Here is a 22,785-nt window from a genome sequence, read left to right as displayed (position 1 = left end):
CCTAGTGTTAGTAAACATTATAGATTCCAGAAAGTAATCAGAATGTGCAAAATTCCGATTTTGAAAATAGTTACTCACCTTACTTTGTACATGTGAGAATCTCTTACAGCATTTAACAAAAGAAAACTAAATTTAAATTTAAACTACTTTCAAAGCTAAAAATATTAGATTCTTTGCTAGAAGAATTATTCATAATCCCAAATCCACAAATTTTGTGTTAGCTAATGCAATAAAACCCCAAAGTCAACAGTATACACTAAAAGAAAAGTCTCTTTATTATGACCTGTGGGTATATTCCTAGGCAGTGGAGATTTTAAAAAGAACACACACACACACACACACACATACACACAACATACACACAAATCCTTAAAATTATGAGCGTTTATAAGTCTCAAAATAAGAATCTACATCAAAAGGTATACTGATCTCATTTGCAGAAATCACAATTACTAAGATATAGACCAAATCAGAATGTAAAAAAAAGTATTTCTGCTGTTATTTCCAAGAGGTGGCAAATACAAGAAATCTGTATCTTCTAGGCACTAGAGAAGCTCAAATACCATACTACTCACATATGTGAAAATGATAAAAGATGCACTGAATTTTTAAAATGATAAAAGATGCACTGAGAGGGCAGTGAAGTGGCCTAAAACAGGTGACATTTTTTTTTTATTAACTGAGTTTTTAACGGAAAGCCTGAAGGCAGGGGCACCTGGGTGGCTCAGTCAGTTAAGTGCCCAACTCCTGATGTCAGCTGAGGTCATGATCTCACAGTTTGTGGGATTGAGCACCACATCTGGCTCCCAGCTGACAGCGTGGAACCTGCTTGGGATTCTCTCTCCCACTCTCTCTGCCCCTCCCCCACTCAGAGTCACGTGTGCTCTATCTCTCCCAAAATAAATAAACTTAAAATAAATAAATACATAAAATGAGAGAATCCTAAAATGGTGGCACAACAACCCATGGAAATTCTCTTACCCCGCCTCCCATTCTAGTGACTATAAATAACCCAACAGAACTGCAATATGGCTGTGCCGACCCCCTTCATTTTCTAAGAGGTTCTATGGTAGAAACAAGTATACTAGAGCGTATGCACATACATATGTGTGCTGACCATTTCATGGGTGTATACACGGCTCAAACTTACCAATTTGTACATTTTAAATATGTAAGTTTTCTATATGTCAATTATACCTCAATAAAGCAGTTTTAAAAATCTAAATGAATACTGACTATACAAAACAGTAAAGTTATGCCTTGTGGGGTTTGGCACAAGCTAAAATACACGATGACACCAGCAACATATAAGCTGGGATAGAGGAGGTGAGAAGGAGGCTAATGACTCAAAGTATTTTAAGGTTTTGCACTGCCCAGGAAGGGGGAAAGTACTTATAATACCTGGTCAGTCAAGGTTGTATTCTGTTTTCTCTAGGATAAACCACCAGAGAAAGTTAAAATGATGTATTAGAAGTTAAGTAGGGAATATGGGTTCTCAAAGAAAGAAGGCTACGTTAGATCACATAACACTCTGGTGAACTCCACGGAGGATTTACAAAGGAGGATATCACGCTTTACTACTAAAATCCTTTGAACAAAGACAAATACAAGCAAACAAAGGGAACTACTGGTTATATATGAGGCCAAGGAGAGTATTTTATTCACCAGATCACAGAAATCTGAAACAATAGTAAGATATCGTAATATACACATATTTAATATAGACACTAATCTGTTTGGATTCGAAGCTGGCACTTCTTGAACAGAAGGCTAGTGGATATATCTACCAGCCCTTTTTCAACCTGATAAGTTATAATGAGAAAACACACCTTTGAGGTATCATGAGAATGGTGGGTTCTATCACCTGAGCAAGGAATTAACTTACTTAAATAGGTGCTACAAATTGAGAGTAAGAGTGCTTTCACAAGCAAGCGAAAGTCTTTTAAGATAAACAGAGGCGCTTGTTATTAGGCAAAGGCCACAAAGGCTTAGGGTTACCCTACTTACAAGAAAACCAGCCCAGGGAAATAATTAAAAGAAACTTTAACTTCCTAATGAAAAAACACATTCAGTCCCTAGCACACTATATGGTGAAACCTAGCATATCATAAAATGAATGCTTACAGTGATGCAGAAATGAGAATATAAAATGTTGTTAAAATTAGGTTAAATAGTTCTACTGGCCAATGCCACAATGCTCTGCTCTGGAATATGGAAAATGTCTTTTTAAAAGTTACTGTTTCAGGGCGCCTGGGTGGTTCAGTCGGTTGAGCGTCTGACTTTGGCTCAGGTCATGATCTCACGGTCTGTGAATTTGAGTCCCACATTGGGCTCTGTGCTGACAGCTCAGAGCCTGGAGCCTGCTTCGGATTCTGTGTCTCCCTCTCTCTGAGCTCCCCCACTCGCACTCGGTCTCTCTCTCTCTCTCAAACATAAATAAACATTAAAAAAAATATTTTTAAATAAAATAAAAAATAAAAGTTACTGTTTCCCCTAAATATCCACCAATAAAGGACTACTTAAATAAGGTATGGTACACCCATACAATGAAGTAGTAGGATCTTACATAAAGGAACAAAAAACATCGCTCTGTATTGCTAAAGACCAATCTCCCAGATACACTGTTCAGTCAAAAAAACCCAAGTATATGAGATATATATAAGCAAGTATGTGAGATATGAGTATACAAGATATAAGTACATATAATCTTTGGGCCCACCCCCCCCCCAAAATACCATCAATGGGAGAAAAAGCAAGAAAAGGTCATAGATGGAATTTAGTTTTCCCTGGCTATACCTTGGATTTATACTTTTGATTTTGGAACTACGGAAATGTTTTTAATAGTAAAATAAAATTCGTTTTAAAAAATTGTAATACTAGCATTGTTATTTTGAAATAGACACACATATTATAGATAAAGCACACGAGCAATTATGCTAATGCCACTAAGAGTCAAGATTTTCAGCATAAGAGAAAAAAAAGATACAAAGAGAAAACTAAGAAAATTAAGTAAAAGCCCTGTAATATTTAATTTGAATTGGAACTACCAGCAAAAAGCCATGATGAGAACTGGCCAAAGCTACCAAATATTTAAGGAATAAATAATCCCATTTCTGCACAAAGTTTTCCCAAAAACTGAATGGAAAGGTTTACTTCCCAATTCATTCTATGATACCAGCATTATCCTTTTTCTAAAACCAAAGACACTGTAAGAAAATTACCAATATCCCTGATAAACAAAACTAGAGAGCTTAAACCAGTGGATTTCAACACTTACTGTAAACCTGCAGGAATCTAGACAGTGTGTTACTGGCATAAAGATAAACAGATCAATGGAATAGAAACCAGAAATCGACCTACATATACATATAGAAGTGATCTTTGACAAACGTGCAGAAGTAAAATCTAACTATATACTAGTTATAAAATACACATCTAAACATAAGGATGCTCAAAGCTTGAAAGAAAAAGGCTGAGGAAAAATATCCTGTGCAAAAACTGATCAAAAGAAATCTTGTATAGCTATACTAATAGTAAATAAGCAGATATTAAGGCAAAAACCAGTGCTACAGACCAAGAGGGACCCTTCATAATAAAAAGTTCAATTCCACAGGCAGATACAATTCTGATTTGTATACATCAAGTAACAGCCTAAAAATATATAAAATAAAAACTTACAGAACTACAAAGATCAATCTATAATCAAATTTTTAACACATTTCTCTCAGCAAACTGATAAATAAAAATAAAGAGAATTTGAACAATGCAACCAAGAAACTTGACTAAACTGGCACATAGAGGAAAAACTACCCCAAGGCTGTGGAATACAAATTCTTTGCAGGTGTGCACACCATGTAAAAAATCAACACGATGAGTCATGAAAAAATTCTCAACAACTTTCAAATGATTCAACTTATGAGAATTAAAAAACTATATAGACATTGATCAGAGATGAAACCACAAAGAGAAACTGAATGATAATGAAAATACATATCAGAATTTGCCGCATGTAGCCAAAGTGATACGCAGAGTAAGTTTATGACATTAAAATGGATGTTAGAGGAAAGGGCTGAAAAACAGAGCTAAGCATTAATCTTAAAAATTTATAAAGAGAACAAATTAAAAACAAGGAATAGAGAAGTGAATGAGAAAGATAAAAGCAAAAATTGAGGTGGAAAACAAATATACAATAGAAAAAATCAAAAAAGCCAAAATTTGGTTTTTGTTAAGACTAATAAAATTGATAAACCACTAGAGAGACCGATCAAGAAAAAAAAATGAGAGAGAAAACAATTAATTTAAGGAATGTAGCAGGAATATTTAACTTGGATATTAAGAGAATATTATCAATAATATAATGACAATAAGTTTGGAGATATAGATAAAGTTTTAATATTTCCATTATTTCTACGAAGACACCCAGATGGCCAACAGACACATGGAAAGTTGCTCCACACTACTCACCATCAGAGAAATGCAAATCAAAACCACAATGAGATATCACGCCATACCTGTCAGAATGGCTAAAATCAACAACACAAGAAACAACAGGTGCTGGCAAGGATGTGGAAGAAGGGGAACCCTCTTGCACTGTTGGCAGGAATGCAAACTGGTGCAGCCACTGTGGAAGACAATATGGAGGTTCCTCAAAAATTTTTCAACAGAACTACCCTATGATCCAGTAATCACACTACTGGGTATTTACCCAAAGAATACAAAAACACTAATTTGAAAGGATGTATGCACCCCTATGTTTACTGCAGCATTATTTACAACAGCCAAATTATGGAATCAGCCCAGGTGTCCACTGACAAACAAAGGGATAAAGATGTGGTATATATGTACAACGGAATATTATTCAGCCACTAAAAAAAGAATGAAATCTTGCCATTTGCAACAACACAGATGGAGCCAGAGGGTATAATACCAAGTGAAATAAGTCAGTCAGCTAAGATCTCACTCATACGTGGAAATTAAGAAACAAAACCACCAAGCAAAGGGAAAAAAGAGAGAGAGACAAACCAAGAAACAGACTCTTAACTACAGAGAACAAACCGATGGGTACAAGGGGGGTGGAGATGGGTGAAATAGCAGATGGAGATTAAGAGCATACTCATCATCATGAGTACTGAGCAATGTATAGAGTTGTTCAATCACTTTACTGTCCACCTGAAATGAATATAACACTGTATAGTAACTATACTGGAATTAAAATTAAAAACTTAATTAAAAAAATTCCCATTAAAGCACAACTTACCAAACTGACACCAGAATAAATAGAAAACATAAGTGGTCCTAAAATTATTAGGTAAATTGAATCCATAATCCAAAGCCTTTCCACAAAGAAAACTCCATTTCTAGAAAGCTTCACCATCAAGTTTTACCAAACATTTAAGCAGCCAATAATGCTGTTTATACAAATGTTCCAGAAAATACAAAAAGAGTGAACATTTCCTGACTAACTTTATGAGGTCAGCATAATCCTTCTGCCAAATCTGACAAGGAAATGATGAGAAAAGTAAAGTATATGTTAGTCTTACTCAAGAACACAGATGCAAAACTTGAAAATATTAAACTAAATTTGGCACTGTGTACAAAGGATAATACATCACAAGCTAGATTTGGTCTAGCCCTTCAGTTCAACGTTTGAAAATCAATTGATGTAATTCATGACATTAACAGGATAAAAGAGGAGAATTGCACTAAGTGCCCCCCCCACGCCCTTATCCACAAGGGATATGTTCTCAGGCCCCCAGTGGATGCCTGAAACCATGGGTAATACCGAACCCTTTATATACTATGGTCTTTTCCTATACATACAGACCTATGATAAAGTTGAATTTATGAGTTAGGCACAGTAAGGAGATTAACAACAACAATAATAAAATGGAACAATTATAACAATACACTGTAATAAAAGTTACACGAATGTGGTCCCTCTCTCTCTCAAAATATCTTCTTGTACTATATTTACCCTTCTTGTGGTGACGTGAGATAACATGACTATATGATGAGATGAAATGAGATGAATGACGTAGGTGTTGTGATGTAATGCTAGGCTACTACTGACCTTCTGACAATTCATCAGCTTTGGAACTGTACTTGACCGTGAACTGAAACCACAGAAAGCAAAACCACAGACAAGGGGGACTACTGTGCCTCTCAAAAGCAGCAGAGAAACATTGGATAAAATTCAACATCCACCCAGACTTAAAGGTTTTTGGCAAACTAGCAACAGAAGGGAACTTCCATAATCTGATAAAGGATATCTAAATAAACAACTACCAAACAACTTGACAGTAAAATACTGAAAGCTGTCCTGCTGAGATCAAGAAAGAAATACAGATGCCTGCTATCCCTTCTGTAAGAACACTGTAGTGGGGTTCTCAGTCATTTAATAAGAAAGCATACATATACTGGAAAAGAAATAAAAATGTTATTATTTGCAGCCAATCTTATTGGATTCACAGAAAATTCAAAAGGGAATCTACTAAAGAATTTCCATTTCCAAGTGGGATGTAGTAGGTAGCAGAAATCTACTGCTCCTGCTGTGACAACTAGGGAAAAACAGATTTTTTAAAAATCACATTTTTACAGACATCAGACACCATGAAACCAATGAAGACTACATGAATTAAAATTCTAGGAAGGAAGGGACCATTCCTAAGTGAGCAAAAATCACCCACTGGCTATTTTCTTTCCTATACGTTTACTATGCAATTCCTCTTAGAAATTAAATCTGCCATTTGCAGCAATGTGGATGGAACTGGAAGCTATTATGCTGAGTGAAATAAGTCAGGCAGAGAAGGAAACATCATATGTTTTCACTCATATTTGGATCTTGAGAAATTTAACAGAAGACCATGAGGGAGGAGAAGGGGAAAAAATAGTTACAAACAGAGAGGGAGAGAGGCAAACCATGAGAGACTCTTAAGTACAGAGAACAAACTGAGAGTGGATGGGGATGCGGGGGAGAGGGGAAAATGGGTGATGGGCATTGAGGAGGGCACCTGTTGGGATGAGCAATGGCTGTTGTATGTAAGCGATGAACCATGGGAATCTACCCCAAAAACCAAGAGCACACTTTTCACACTGTATGTTAGCCAAGTTGACAATAAACTACGTAAAAAAAATAAATCTGCAATTGGTGCAGATTTAGGGCCGAGGATTATGCGTGCACAGACAGCAAGAGAACTCAGTGAAGCTTTTCATAGTCACCTGGGCTGGAATGGTGGATGATAAGGACCCTGAAACACACAGCAAGTTTCCCCCAGAGGATATTTACTGAGCACGTGGGAGGCACAGGAAGCTGAAGGCTGGAACAGAAAAGCAGAGTAACATCCCTATGGCCTTGTGGTGCTTAGGAAACAAGGTCTATTTGTGGAGAGGGCCTGCCTCAGCATCAAACATATAACCAAGACATTTGCAGATTTTGAAGCTGCGTAGGCTAGGAAGCATCTAGATGATGAAGAACACCATGAATTTTTAAGAAAAATTGGAAGATTTCTGTGACATATATTAGAGACAATAATATTCAGAATACATAACAAAATTAACAAAAGGACCACCAGAAAGATAACCGGGCTAAAGGTATTAGTTGATTTATAAAAATTTTTTTTAATGTTTATTTTTGAGAGAGAGAGAGAGAGAGCATTAGCAGGGGAAGGGGCAGAGAGAGAGGGAGACAGAATCTGAAGCAGGCTCCAGGCTCTGCGCTGTCAGCACAGAGCCCAACGCGGGGCTCGAACTCACAGACTGTGAGATCATGACCTGAGCCAAAGTCAGACGCTAAACCAACTGTGCTACCCAGGCGCCCCTGTATCAGTTGATTTATAAAAGAAACACAGTAAACATGTAAAAACACGCTCAACTGTAATCAAGAGGTTACAAATGAAAACCACCAGAAAACATTTTGCCCATCCTATTGGCAAAATAATAATTAAAAGTTTTTAAATTCATTAATATCAAGCTCCACAAAGGGAAAATATTCCCACTAAGTCCAATTTAGGTACATAGTGTTAATAAGGCTAAACTCGCCTAGCTGGTGCCTAATTTGCCAGTAGAAAGCCAAGGAATTTTTCTAATCCCCAAAGGATTTGGCAGAAAGTTTATGACATAGACCTATTAAGAAAGGGACTAGTCTAATTGGAAACATCCATTTTCTATTTGTGGCCTAAAGGTCAGTATGAAAACGGCCAAGAGGCACTGCTGGAGTCATTAACTTTCTTAAATTAGTGGGCATAATGGGCAAGTAGTGTGCTGATAGCAAACATGCAAAAACCAGAAGTAAAATAAATAAGGCTATGGGTGTGCTCCAGACAGACTTAAATTCTAGGCTAATGGAGTCTGTTACCTGAGAGGTACAAAGCAGCCACTGAGCAGTAGAAGCGGGCTGTAAAAATATTCACCTGGCAGTAAATCTGGGAGGAACAGGGAGACCAGTAGGGAAACTACTGCAACAGACCTGGCAGGTATACCAAGAGTCTGTTTACAAACTTCAACATTACAACCTCTAGGTTGCCTTAAAATTCTAGTTATGGATAGAAAAAGATCGAATAAGACTTGAAGACTACTGGAAGAACAGACACTTGCCTGCTTAATTCTCAAACAACATGATGGCAGCAGGTACGCTGCATAATGAGGTGGCTTTTAATTATTAAGGAGCAAAAACCTTAAAATTACATTAATCAATAATCTCAGACATAAAGGTGACTTTTTACAAGCTTTGGTCAAAAATGATTTTAAGATAATTATAACATGACATTTTGACAATATAACAAAGAATGATTTAAGGGGTAAAATAAATGTTTTTTTTAATTAACTGGATGGATCAAATGTTAAAATGCATGTCAAAGGAATTATAAATTTCAGAAGGTTAACAGCTTGCTGATTAGAAAATTAGCATGTATTTTTGCTTCAGTGGTCATTTTTCCTTGAAAGGCTCTGCCTGCCTGCCCGCCCACCACCTTGCTCACTCAGGCCCAGCAGGGTTCCACAGGGGAAAAGTGCCTCAGCTCTTATCTCCGCAATGTGTCTCCCTGCTGTGATTACTCCTGGCAATGACTTCAACAGGAAGGTCTTACTGTTCTTCTGGTTCAGGGAGGAGGACCACTGCTGCCTCTGTATTTTTTCCATTCCCAAACCATGCCCTCCCCACATGGAGGGAAAAACAACAGGAATGAAACACCACAACAAAATAAAACCCTAAACAGAAAGATTACAAACAAAGCCTACAGGCTTACTCTGGATTCAGGCTGCCACTGGGCATCCAAATTCTGTTTTGTGCACATGAATTCTTCGGTGGATATTTTCTTCATCTTCTTCCTTTTACTTTTTTAATGGAAATATATTTGATATATAACACTGTGTAGCTTAAGGCATACAACATGGTGATCTGATACATTAATAAACATATATACTGTAGTATGATTGTCACTGTAGTATTAGCTTGCACCTCTATCACTTCACGTAACTAACATTTTTTGTGGTGAGAATTAAGATCTAGTCTGATCTTAGCAAGTCTGATGGTTTTAATATTCCAATATTGCTGTTTATAATAATTTTCTTATTCTTGATGACTCATTTACATATTGGTCTAACAAACGCTTCCCAATTTCCATTGTGGAAAGTTCAAATTGTATGGGAAGGCACACAGGTAAGAATAACTCTGGTATTTGGGAACATGTGCTGCTTAGTTCAAGGCCAGTTACAAAGTACTTTCCTAAAAATGCTAGCTAGCAAGAGTCTGAATGTTCTGCACCTCCCAACAGATAATGTATGAAATGGCTCTTGCTGAGTGCCATGCACCCTACAGCCACTGGAGGTCAGCAGAGATCCTGGTCCCACCAGGGGTAGATTGATGGGACTTTCTCCATCTAAAGCAGCAGCAGCAGCACCACCAGGGAGAGTGATGAATTTAACTTCCAAACTCCCCAGACAAGGAGGATGCAGAAGATGAGACAAAGGGAGACCATGAACGACAGGTGAAGCAAAGGCAAGTTTGAACTGTGTATATGTGTAGAAATTTTGGAAAAGAAAGACAATTACAAAGAATAAAACAGGAACAATTTGTAATCCAACCACCACCGAGGAAAACCACTCTTAACATTTTGATTATATCTTGCTGACTTTGATTAAAGTTGCTTAACAAGCAGTGACATGTTTCAATGGAAAGAAAAAAACAAAAACCTCTAAGGTATTCAAAGAGTTAAGTGTCAGCATGAATACTTCCAGAATGGGTATCAGCAGCTTGGAAGAAAATCCTAGAAAAAGCAGGATAACACTCTTTAATCTAAAGAGCATTGCCAACACACTTAATGGCACAGAAGTCAATATTGTGTGGAAAAACACAAAAATCATGACTCAGAATTGAAAAGTGGTGTATAACAGTCAGATTCTGAATGTGAAATTGTTTCAGGATTACTTGAACAAATTTATTTTCCTTTTTGGGTATACACACTAATGATATGACAAAAAAAATCTTTAAGTCTAAAATAGCTCTTATCATAAAAAAATTCTAAGTGATAGGAAAGCACTGTGTTGTATAATTTTTCGGTGTTTTTTTTTTTTTTTTTTTTAGTTACAGATAAAAGTGTGCCTTGTAATCAATGCCAAGTTAGATTTGATGAAATACTGCAGAAAATACTTAATCGCACTGTTGGGAGACAATGAGATAACTTATTTGAAGTACTTAATGGAATACCTACAAAACTAAGAGTTCATAAAAGCTGGCTACTACTCATTACATTTATCCATCCATCTATTCAATAACTATAATCGTGCACCTCCTATGTGCTAGGCATCATTCCAGTGCTGGGGACACAAGGGTAAAAAGACAAGGTCCTTGCTATTATAGAGTTTACATTTATTATTATAGAGTTTTATTTTATGGAGTTTATAGAATTTACATTTATTATTATTATCATTATTATTTTACATTATTATCATCACTATTACTATTACTGCTGCTACTTTGTTTCCACAGGCTAGAATCTTAAATGAAATTTGTAAAAACTTGTAATACAAAATGCATGTAGCAAAAAGATGTGTGGATTCCATAAGTACAGTATAAGAGAAACCCTCTATAGTTATTGGTGACTTACTATAGAGGGTTTCTCTTATACTGTACTTAGTATACTTAGTATACTTTGCGTACTTATCTTATACTGTATACCAGAGATGTAGAGATTCCTTTCATGGACCCTCCAGATGGGACAAACTAAAAGGGTGATTGTGAGCTCTGTGACATGGATGAAACTTGGCATCTTAGTCCTATGCAGGATGAGAGAGGACACCTGTTCTGCTGCCATCACAGGACATAAATGCCCGGTGGGTAGAGAAGAGGTTGTTCCACATTTTACTCCTTGATTCTGTCTCTTTAATTGCCTCGACTTCCTTTTCTTTTTTCTCTTCCTCCTACTTTGTTCCCTTTGTTAAATGCAACATATGGAGGGGTGCCTGTGTGTCAGTTAGGCGTCTAACTTCAGCTCAGGTGACGATCCCACGGTTTGTGGGTTTGAACCCCGCGTCGGGCTCTGTACTGACAGCTCAGAGCCTGGGGCCTGCTTCAGATTCTGTGTCTCCCTCTCTCTCCACCCCTTCCTGGCTCACGCTGTCTTTCTCTCAAAAATGAATAAATGTTAAAAAAAAAATTTTTTTTTAAATAAATGCAACAGTGAAGAATTCAGGGACTTTGGAAGTGAACTAAGTTTTAACCCTAGATGAGGGTCATTTAAGCTACAAGTTTTACGCTGGGGTTTCAAAAAATATACCTCAACTTAAAACGTTGGAAACTTCCTGATGACACTTCAATGTTAGTCTGAGTTCAAAATTCTGCTTCCAAAGTTCCCAACCTCCCCCAACCTATTTTTTTGTTTGTTTGTTTTGGTGGGGAGACAGGTTGGGGGAGATCAAAGCTGATGCATCTAGCTCACACACAGAAACAAAAGGGCTGACTGGGTGAAATCAGCCTGTTATACCTACCTTTTGCCTTCTTCCTTTCTCCAGTTCTAAGTTCTCAACCTAGTTAGCTGAACCTTTGAACACAAAGTCCTAAGAAGGGCATATAAAGAAGTGAAGTCAAGATAGGGCAGAAAGCACTCCACAGGATGCTGATGGGTGGAAGAGGGAGAGAGAAGGAAAAATACAGGCAGCAAACTGAAGAAGGCTGTCCTGTGACTGCACGGAGATGGGTTTTCCTGGTGGACTAGTAAAGTGGCGCAGAGGACAACTCCCAAGGAATTCCCAACATGTTCTAAGGAATGAGTACATGCATTGCCTCCCTAAGGAGCTACTTTGAAAATACTCACTTGGAATGTTTTTTTGAAAATTAGAGCCATTACATTTTTATATTGTCATATAATTATGTTGTTTGTTTTCTGACTTTATGGTCTCACCTCATCCTTAATTCTTAAACAGGGCTGACAAAAGAAAGACACCAGTAACACAGCATTGGTGGAAATTCCCAAATGCAAGACAATATACAAAATTTATGGCTTAGACAGATTTCACAACTCAATTCAGACATGGGTCACACCTCAATTTGAGCTTGCAACACATTATGAAGCAATGAATAGTCATTAAAGATTTAAAAAATTCAGTGCAAGCAAACAGCTGATTCATACACTCTGCCTCATTAATTTCTTCCAAGAACCTATACTGGGTTTTATCAAGTCTCTCAGAATTAACTGATAAGATAAGCTGGTTTCCTTTAATTTTAGCTAGTGGTGGGGATTTCTATTTCTTAATATTAACCCATCTTTGTATTATGGGCATACATGCCACTTGGTAATGGGAGAATATTCACAAAAGCATATCTACCTTCCATGATACCCAGTGGTAAGGCAGACATGCTAATGTCCAGGAGATGGCAACTTAAGAAAGAAGGTAGTTTTGGGACCAATAAAATGGCCTCAACTGCGATACCTGCTCACGGGAGGTTTCACTGAAAAATTCAGACAGCCACAGAGAGAACCGTGCGTCAGTTTCCAAAAGTCATCGAGTGACTCTAAGTAGCCCTCAAGATGTCAGCAAAAGTCTATTCAAGAAAATTCTTTTTACATTCAATGACCCTCCGGAAGGTCATTTATCACAGTGAAAATAAGCAGAAAACGCAATTAACAATATCACAATACACCTGTACAGAACAGATTTCAAGCTTCTTCCAAACACGTTTTCTCAAAAATTCTCAGGCAACAAGACCCTCCTTCCTGCTTCTTAACCAAAGACAAATTACAGGTCCAGAGACTTTTTATACCAACTTATTCTGAACATTTTAAAACTTACAGAAAATATGAAAAAGTAATAGAATGAGCACCTGTATACCCTAACCTAGATGTAACATTTTATCACGTTTGGTTACCACATTTCTCTCTTGCTACACACATGCACTCACGCCTTTTATGGCAAATGCTGACTCAAGTTCAGTGATTTTTAAGTCACTTGTCCATGTATGTGTAACTTTTATAAGTGGTGGGCTTCTGGTATTAGAACACAGAGTTCTTACCTTTTTGTTTTTTTAAGTTTTATTTATTTATTTTGAGAGAGAGAGAGAGAAGGACCAGGGGAGGAGGGGAGAAGAGGAGAGAGAGAGAGGGAGGGGAAGAGAGAGACAGAGACAGAGAGACAGAGAGAGAGAATCCCAAGCAGGCTCCACACTAGAGCCTGACACAGGGCTCAAACCCACGAACCATGAGATCATGACCTGAGCGGAAACCAAGAGTAGGATGCTTAACCAACTGAGCCACCCAGATGCCCCCAGAGAATTCTTATCTTACTGGAGGGCTGGGCCGCACAGTATAAAACAATAATAACAGAAACAACAATACTACATATGATTAATTTCATTTTTGTTTCTACATTGACCCATTACAAAGAATTTAAACAGACTATGATATAATTTGTTACAGACATTTTTAGTAATTTTTATATAGAAATTGGGTGAATTCTCAGCTTCGATGAGAAATCCAATTTAACTGACTTTATTTTGACCTCAGGATACTAGAGTTGCCTGGGACGCACTGTGTGCTCCTGGGCTCCGGTCTGGCCCTTCCACTTACTGTGGAACCCTCTGGCAAGTCGCTCAGCCCCTCCAAGTCTTTCAGCGCCTTCATCTGTACAGTGATGGCACACTCCCGCTCTCTCAAAGTCTCACGTTCATTCCCACCTCAGAAACCTCACACCTGCTCCTCCTTCTGTCTGAAATACTCTTCTTCCCCTATTTCCCTTAAGAATTTTTACTCTTCCCTCAGGTCTTGTAGGTCTGTCTCAGAAAGCATTCGCATTACCTCACAGCATCCAACACCTCTCCTCAGAGCAGCTATCACAACGAGCAACTGTGTATTTGCTACTCTTGCTTTCTGGGTAGATGTGGTTCATTGCTGTATCTCTAGAACCTACGCATGCCGCATGACAAAGGGTATGTATGTAAACATTTCTGCTGGGTGAAGGAATAACACTATCTGACTCAAGGGGCTGTGGGGAAGAGAACCGGAATAACGCATGTGAAAGCACACCTAAAGCCAAGTAGACGCTCCATCAACTGTTTTTTTCCGGCAATTTGACTAGAAACTTTTTACAGGAACTTTTCCAAGAAATAACACTCTTACTTCGGCTGGGAAGTCTGGGTGACACAGTGCATCAGAAGCAAGGCAGACAGACTAAAGTATCAGAGGGCAGGACAGAGTAGGCTGCCATGATGCCAGAAGGTGATTAATGAGAATGAGACATACGTGGGCGGGATGATAGCTGCATTCTGAGGTCACCTTCTGCCTTTGCTAAAAAAGCTTTCTAGAGATCTTCTGCCTCACAGAAATTAATCCTGAAGCAGCAAGTAGGTACACCTGGCTAGAAAGAATACTGGAAGAACACACAGACCACATAAAGTAAAACTGCTTTTAGTCACATACAATAATTGTCTAAATAGAAAATCCTATTGTATCTACATAAAACCCATTAGAACTATTAAGTACCAGTTTATAAGATCAATACACAAAAAATTAGTTGTATTTCTAGCAACAGTCAGAAATTAAAATTTAAAAATCCATGCCATTTTTAATAGCACCAAAAAATAAAGATGTGTGAGACCTAAGAAAAAACACCAGACAAACCCAAATGAGGGATATTTTACAAAACAGCTAACCAATGCTCCTCAAAATGATCAGCTGTCAAGAAGACCTGAGGTCTAAATGCAATATCCTTAATCTTGGAACAGAAAAAGAACATGAGTAAAACAACTGATAAAATCTGAATAAAGTCTATAGTTTACTGATGGTAATACACCAGTGTTAGTTTCTTACTTTTGACAAATGTTATCTTAATCTTAATGTAATATGTCAGCATTTGGGTAAACTGGGTAAGGACTATCAGGGAACTCTCTGTATTATCTTGGCAACTTTTCCCCCTCACTTTGGTTAGAAATTAACAAGCTGATTTTAAAAGTCATACAGAAATCCAAAGCAACTAAAATAGTAAAACCACTTTGAAAAAAAGTACAAAGCTGGAAGATTTATACACTACTGACTTCAAGACTTATTATAAAACTACAGTAATCTAGAAAGCGTGGTACCGGCATAAGCATAGACAAATAAATCATAGACAAACACCTCAACAGTACAGAACTGACAAATGAGAAACAGATCCACACATATATGGTCAGTTGATTTTGGCAAAGATGCAAAGTCAATGAAGAAAGGACAGTCCTTTCATCAAATAATATCACAACAGCTTGATAACTATAGGCAAAAAAATGAACTCTAACCCACACATTGTGCCACATGTAAAAATTATCTCCAAATTTGGATCACAGAGCTAAAAGGAAATGTATGATCTATGGATCATAGAGCTAAATGTAAAACTTCATGCTATGAAATTTATGAAAGAAAACATACCAGAAAATCTTTGTTATCTTGGGTGAGACAAAGACTTCTTAGATACAGCTTCAAAAGTATAATCCATTTTTAAAATGGATAAATTGGAGTTCATCAAATTAAGAATTTGATGAACCCAGGGGCACCTGTGTGGCTCAGTCAGTTAAGCATCCAACTCTTGATTTCGACTCAGATCATGATCTCACAGTTTGTGAGTTCGAGCCCTGCATCAGGCTCTGCACAGACATCACAGAGTCTGCTTGGGATTCTCTCTCCCTCCCTCTCTCTTTGTTCCTCCCCACTTGTGCTCTCTCAAAATAAATAAACAAACTTAAAAAAAAAAAAAAAAGAATATATACCCTTCAAAAGATACTCTCAAACATTATTGGAGGTCTCACACTTCCTGATTTCAAAACTTATTATAAAGCTACAGTCATCAAAAAAGTGTGGTACTGGTATAGAGATAGATATATAGACAGATGGAACAGAGAGCCCAGAAACAGACCCTCACACATATAGTCAAATGTTTTTTGATGAAGGGTACCACATCATTCAGTGGGGAAAGGACAGGGTCATCAACAAATGGTGTTAGGAAACTGGATGTCCACATGCAAAAAAATGAAATTGGATCCCTACCTTACACTCTATACAAAAATTAACTCAAAACTGATAAAGGCCTAATCACACAATCTATACTGTAATACTCTTGGAAATAAATGTAGAAGACTTCCAGAACACTGGGTTTGCAATGATTTCTTAGCTATTGCCCCCAAAGCCCAGGCAACAAATGTAAAAACAGATAAATTTGACATCAAAATCTGTAACTTCCAGGGGCGCCTGGGTGGCTCAGCTGGTTAAGTGTCTGACTTTAGCTCAGGTCGTGATCTCATAGTTTGTGGGTTCAAGCCCCACATCAGGTTCTGTGCTGACAGATCAGAGCCTGAAGCCTGCTTCGGATTCTGTGTCTCCCTCTCTCTCTGCCCCTCCCCTGCTCAGGCTCTCTCTCTCAAAAAAAAATAAACATGAAAAAATAATAACAGTAATAAAAATGAATGATAAATGCAACAATCTCAAAATAACCAGGCTGAGTAAAACAACAACAACACACACATTCAAACACATACACACACACAATACAATGTATGATCCCACTTGTACATAATCCAGAAAATGCAAACTAATATCTTATTAACAAATGCAGTTCCATGGTCCCCTGAGATTGATGGGGGAAGAAAGGCACCACAAAAGGAAACAAGAAAAATTTGGGGAATGACAGATATGCTGATATTTTGATTGGGGTGACGGTTTCATAGGTGTATGCATGTGTCAAAACATTAAATTTTATAATTTAAACTTGTGCAGTTTATTTTACCTTAATTATATCTGAATAAATCTCTTAAAAACAAAACCAATCCTACCAAAGAACAATCTACCTAACAGACATTTCTCCCGAGACCACAGGATTCTTAAGGTCCTTCCAGTTCAGAAACTCTACGTTATAGCTGGCGCATGAGAAGTGACCCAGGGCACAGTCTGTCTTATAATCTCTAAAGAGAAAGTGGAAAATGTGAATAAATCATCAATAAGGATTTCATAACATCACTTTTAAAAAGTGAAGAATTGCACAGAAAAAATAAAATATTTAGAGAGAATACACAATGTCTCAGATATAACTTTCATTGGTAAAAAATTGACTTTGTAGCTCTATCTGGTAGATCAAAAAGCATCTGAATTATGGCTGTTTACTCCCATAAAAAGAGAGCCTGATCAATAGTAGTAATGTCAGGTTTATCTCAAAAGTAAGTTAATCTTAGTTTTAAAAACAGAATAAATAATATTTATGGTTCAACAATAGTTCATTTTTCTTCCCAATGACTTTAAGTTTAAAAACACAAGTTCAGATTTTATGGTCCAAATTCAGTGAAAGTAGGAACTACTGTCTGTACTGTAATGTCTAATTAAATACATAAAAAATAGAAAGATTTAAAATGAGAACCCATACCAAAAACATCATATCTGTCAGCGAAAAGTAGGAGGAAAGATCCAGAAAGCAGTGTGAAAATGCAGTCCACACCTGTACTGACAATCTTTTACTGCTCCCTTCATCCTATTTAGATATGAATCTCAATAGACAGAAATTTGGGGTATGGTTTATAAAATACTGAAATACTTTGCCGTTAGCCATTTCTCCACCAGTAAATCCCCAAAGTGTTTGTTAAACTGAATAGAAAGACGCTAATAAAGCTCACAGGTCTGTAAAAGTATTTGGTCAGATCTGGATTCTAAATCTGGCCTTACTAGATAGTAAGCTCTATGATACTGAATAAGTCACTTGACTTCCATTTCCTCATCAGTAAAATGAAAAGTTAGTGCACACACACACACACAAATTCTAATTGTCAGGCTAAGAGCAAATGACGGGAAATTTGCAGAATGGAGCGTTCTGTACTCAGACCAACTTGCCAGTAACACGAGGCAACAAGCTTTTTTTTTTTAATGTGTCATTTATTTTTGAGAGAGCGCAATTGGGAGAGGGACAGAGACAGGGACAGAGGATCTGAAGCGAGCTCTGGGCTGACAGCAGCAAGTTCAATGTGGGGCCTGAACTCATGAACTGTGAGATCATGACATGAGCCAAAGTCAGACGCTTAAGTGTCAGCAGAGTCTGCTTGGGATTCTGTGTCTCCCTCTTACACGCTCTTTCTTTTCTTTCTTTCTTTCTTTCTTTCTTTCTTTCTTTCTTTCTTTCTTTCTTTCTTTCTTTCTTTCTCTCTCTCTCTCTCTCTCTCTCTCTCCCTCCCTCCCTCCCTCCCTCCCTCTCAAAAATAAACATTAAAAAAAAAAAGCATGAAAAGAAAAAGTTCCTGCCTTGGAAGAACGGACGCTGCAACGGTTGAGACAAGTAAGACAGAATGCACCAGAGCTACAAACACGGTGAGTCTAGTACTGTGAGAGAGGAGAGCTTCACACCTGCTGGACACACTAAGGAGGGAACACCACTGCAGGCTCACTAGTTCAAGTCAGCAAGACTGGTCGTGTACACAGAAAACCAAGAGGCTTTTACAGAGAATGCTCTGCTGGGAGAAGTGAAATGCAAGACGCTGGACTGTAAGTGAGTCTAACCTAAGTTTCTCAACACTTTCAATGTTTATAATCCATAACTACAGTTAATTACACCTCGAAGACAGTCTCAGCCAATTTTAGTGGAACCTTTTAAGTAACAAAAACACACAAAAATCTGAGAGTTTTATTTGCAATGACTACAAATGGTATTTTTGTAGGTTCTAAAACTAACAGAAATCCATTTTTTCCTAAAACTTTATTTCAATTTCATTTATTAATTATTTTGGTATTCACTTTGGCAGAACACATTGCTGGTTATAACTTACTACCTATATGCTTATTCTACTATATTTTAATTAAAAAATTAATTACTTCTCAGGCAAAATACAAACTAGTATTGTAAGTACATAAAGATTAAATATTAACATTTAACCAAAGTCACTAGAACCTTCCATCTAAAGGAGAACATTTTTTTTGAGCATTAAAAAAGGAGAGAGAGAGAGAGAGAGAGAGAGAGAGAGTGTGTGTGTGTGTGTGTGTGTGTGTGTGTGTGTGTAGAGAAGGGAATGACACGATTTGTTCCAGAATTCCTATTGAGGTACTTACAGTGCTGATCACAATCAACTCTGGCAAACACTACTTGATTTTCATTTGGATATTCTTCCTTAATGACATTAGAAGCTTCCTCAAAAATTGGATGCAACATTTGGCTGAAACGACACCTATGCACAAAGAAGGATACCAATTAAAACTGAAAAGCAGAAGCAATAAAATCTTATTTCAGTTATCATCTATTGTTATTTAGTGTATGTACAATAAACAGCTTTTGAGACAATCACATAGTTAATTTAGTCATGGACCTGAATGTCATTCATTAAAGATGAAGGCGAGTTTGAACTCAAAGCCTATTCCAATTTAAAGATTTTGGTGTTCTGCAGCTTAAGAAGCTATGTTCTGCAGCTTAAGAAGCACACAGCTAAGGATCTCTCAAAGAGGCCAGAAACAAGTCTGATATAAGCCCTCTAAGATGTATCCACTTGGACTTATAACTATTAAGACTTGGGCATTTAGAGAAGAAATTAGCTTTCTCTAAATAATGAACATATTTTGAGACTACTATACAAAATCCTTAAGATGGTAAGTTTATTTCAAATACTAGACTGATTCGCTTGACTAGGTCAATCAAAATCTCATATGCAAGTCAGCATACCAGATACACAAGTGGCATGAAAAGGATATATAGTGTATATTAAACTCTTGACCCTCAAAATTAACCCCTGGTTAAAATAGGCTTTCATGTCTATAAACAAATATATTAAGTTCAGGAGCAAAAGTGCTATATTCCTAAACAAGATTTCTTATTCATGTTTCCTTTGTCGTTTGTTTTGCTCTTACTTTTGCAAAGGGACACAAACCCTACAGTATTTCAGAAACTTGTTTCTTCTAATTCTGACTGTCCCTTAATCAGGCCAACTACTTCACAAACATGCTATAGGTTATTAAAGGGACCTGATAAGAAAGAGAAGAAGAATCAAAATGAGCACACAGCCAGATGGGTTAGAATAGTTATTCTTGTATGAAAAAGGTATTAAGTGTTTGTTAACAAAAAAAAAACCAAAAAACAAAAAAACTATAACTGCTATTACTATTGCTTCCAGAGCCCTTTTCCACTAAGAGATTTACTTAAATGAAGCCTGTGAACTCTTTAATCCACATGATTAGGTCATACATATGAACTACAATTCAATGCAAGTCTGGTAAAGCCTGTAAAAGGATGCAAATTCTTATACTCCTCCCTATTTCTTTCTGTAGATACCTCCTCTGGCCCACTCACCTGACTTCCTAAGGAGATGTCCTAGAATATAGCAAGGAGACACAATCTGTATCTTCAATCTCTTGCTTTCAAGTGGCTCTTTCCTCTTTTAGCATTCTTAAATCTCTCCCATCTGGGATAGGTGGGTGGGGTCTGTGGACATCAGGGACCGTGTCTTATTTGACTATGTATTCTAGTAAGCATTTCAATATGTCTGTTAAATGATCAAATTGATAGAATGGAGGAACTGGAAAGGCTAGGTCCACAAGTTTGTAGTTTCTTATAGTTTGCTGAAAATATGGTGCTGGAGGGCAGGGGAGGCAAAGGCTAATAGATGGTTTCTTGAAGAATTAGGATATGGCCTAGTAAACAATTACTGGACAGGCTCCTGGCTTAAGGGCAAGGAAAAGACATACATTAGGGGCTCCTTCTTTCCAGACTGTCCAGTTTGCTGCCCAGTAAGCATTTAAGCACAGGTTCATGCTTAAAACAGGATCAATTTTAATACCAGAAGGTGGAAGGGAAGGATGAAATAAAAGTCAATCAACAATATTATACCTTCATCCACATGTATCCAATTCACATGGAAAGTTACATTTATAAAAGTAACATAACAAAAGCAACAGATCTATTACAAAGGCCTTAGGGGTCATCTGAATCCAATCTTCAATCTAGTGCTTGAATCAACCTTTTACAAATCAACCGAATGGGTAAGAGTCCTTGCAGGGACAATTTGGGGGTACTTACTAGTATGACCTAGTAGGGGGAAAAATAAGCTTTGGAGCCAGACATACCTGAGTTTAAATCCCAGTTCCACCACTTACTAGCCGTGTGACCTTTCTCAATTTCCTCAACCTAAAATGGAAATTACAATACCTACCTGCAAGGTAGTTCTTAGCATTAAAAACAATGTATATAAAAAGACTGGCACAAAACAGCATTATCGGGGACCTACTATGGTCCATTACCCTCCGAGGCATATCCATATTTTTAGGCAGCTCTATTAGAGAATTCTTCCTTAAACTGTGCCACATTAATAACTTCCAGACAGAACTCAGAATGGAGCCTGTGAGACCACATGATATAAATCTATGTCCTGTGGCCAATTGCCTAAGTTTTTTTCAATTGAATAAAGAGTACTAATTCATGAACAACTCAAGGTATTCTTTGGGTAATATGCTTTCCCAAATAACTGCAATTAGCCCACATTTCCAATTCAGTTTCTAGGACAAGGTCAATGGCACGTTTTATTTCCCTTTCTTACAACACACAAAATATCTCAAATAAGAGAACTGCGTTCCAGTTTTAACTCTGCCACAACTCTATCAGGTAACCCTGGGAAGACACTTTTGATCCTCTGGGTCTCAGTTTCATTGCTAAAGTGGATTGGACTAGATAATCGTATACCAAATTTTACAGCTATTGCTACATGTGGACAATCCTAATTTACCTTGGAAAATGCTACCTTGGTTATGCATTTTATAAATGGCATTTTCTCTGTATATCTTCAACATTTTACTGAAGTTCTTTAAATAACTACACTATATGTTATTCACTCAGTAAATATCTATTATGTACTTATTATCTGCCAAGTATTATGCAGAGAGCCTAGGGACGAATACTGAGAAAAGACAGATACAGTAACTTAAAGCTAAGGCTGCAGTAGGTGCCACCAAATAAACTACAGCATACAAGTGTTCCCAATGAGGTGAGCATGTAGTATTATGGAAGACATAAAAAAGGGTTGGGATAAGGGTAGGAATATTGATCTAGGAAGGTGACCTGGAGAAAGTGGCATTTAATCTAAGACTCAAAAGATAATACTTAAATTAAATGAGAGAAGAGTGACCCATCTAGGCAGAAAAAAATACCACGACTAAAGGTCCAGTGACTAAAGAATATAGAATATTACAGAAACTGAAAGACGTTCAGTATAACAGGTACAGAATGTGGGAGCGGAGAGAGGCAAGATACACAGATGTAGAGGTAGGAAGGGAGCAGGTCATTGGGGGCTTTCTAGGTCAAGGTAAAGGACTTTAGACC

General features: G+C 37.3%; 1 protein-coding gene across 1 annotated transcript in view; it reads right to left on the bottom strand.

Annotated features, from left to right (window-relative positions):
- ERP44 (endoplasmic reticulum protein 44) overlaps positions 1–22,785 on the bottom strand; it is a 93,944-nt gene that overhangs the window by 31,028 nt on the left and 40,131 nt on the right. The window contains exon 4 of the mRNA XM_015068972.3: positions 19,536–19,651. Coding sequence (XP_014924458.2) covers positions 19,536–19,651 — 116 coding nt within the window. The remainder of the gene's footprint in view (positions 1–19,535; positions 19,652–22,785) is intronic.

Source organism: Acinonyx jubatus, chromosome D4, assembly GCF_027475565.1.
Source record: "Acinonyx jubatus isolate Ajub_Pintada_27869175 chromosome D4, VMU_Ajub_asm_v1.0, whole genome shotgun sequence".
NCBI lineage: Eukaryota > Metazoa > Chordata > Mammalia > Carnivora > Felidae > Acinonyx > Acinonyx jubatus.
This window is presented reverse-complemented; position numbering and strand designations above follow the sequence as displayed.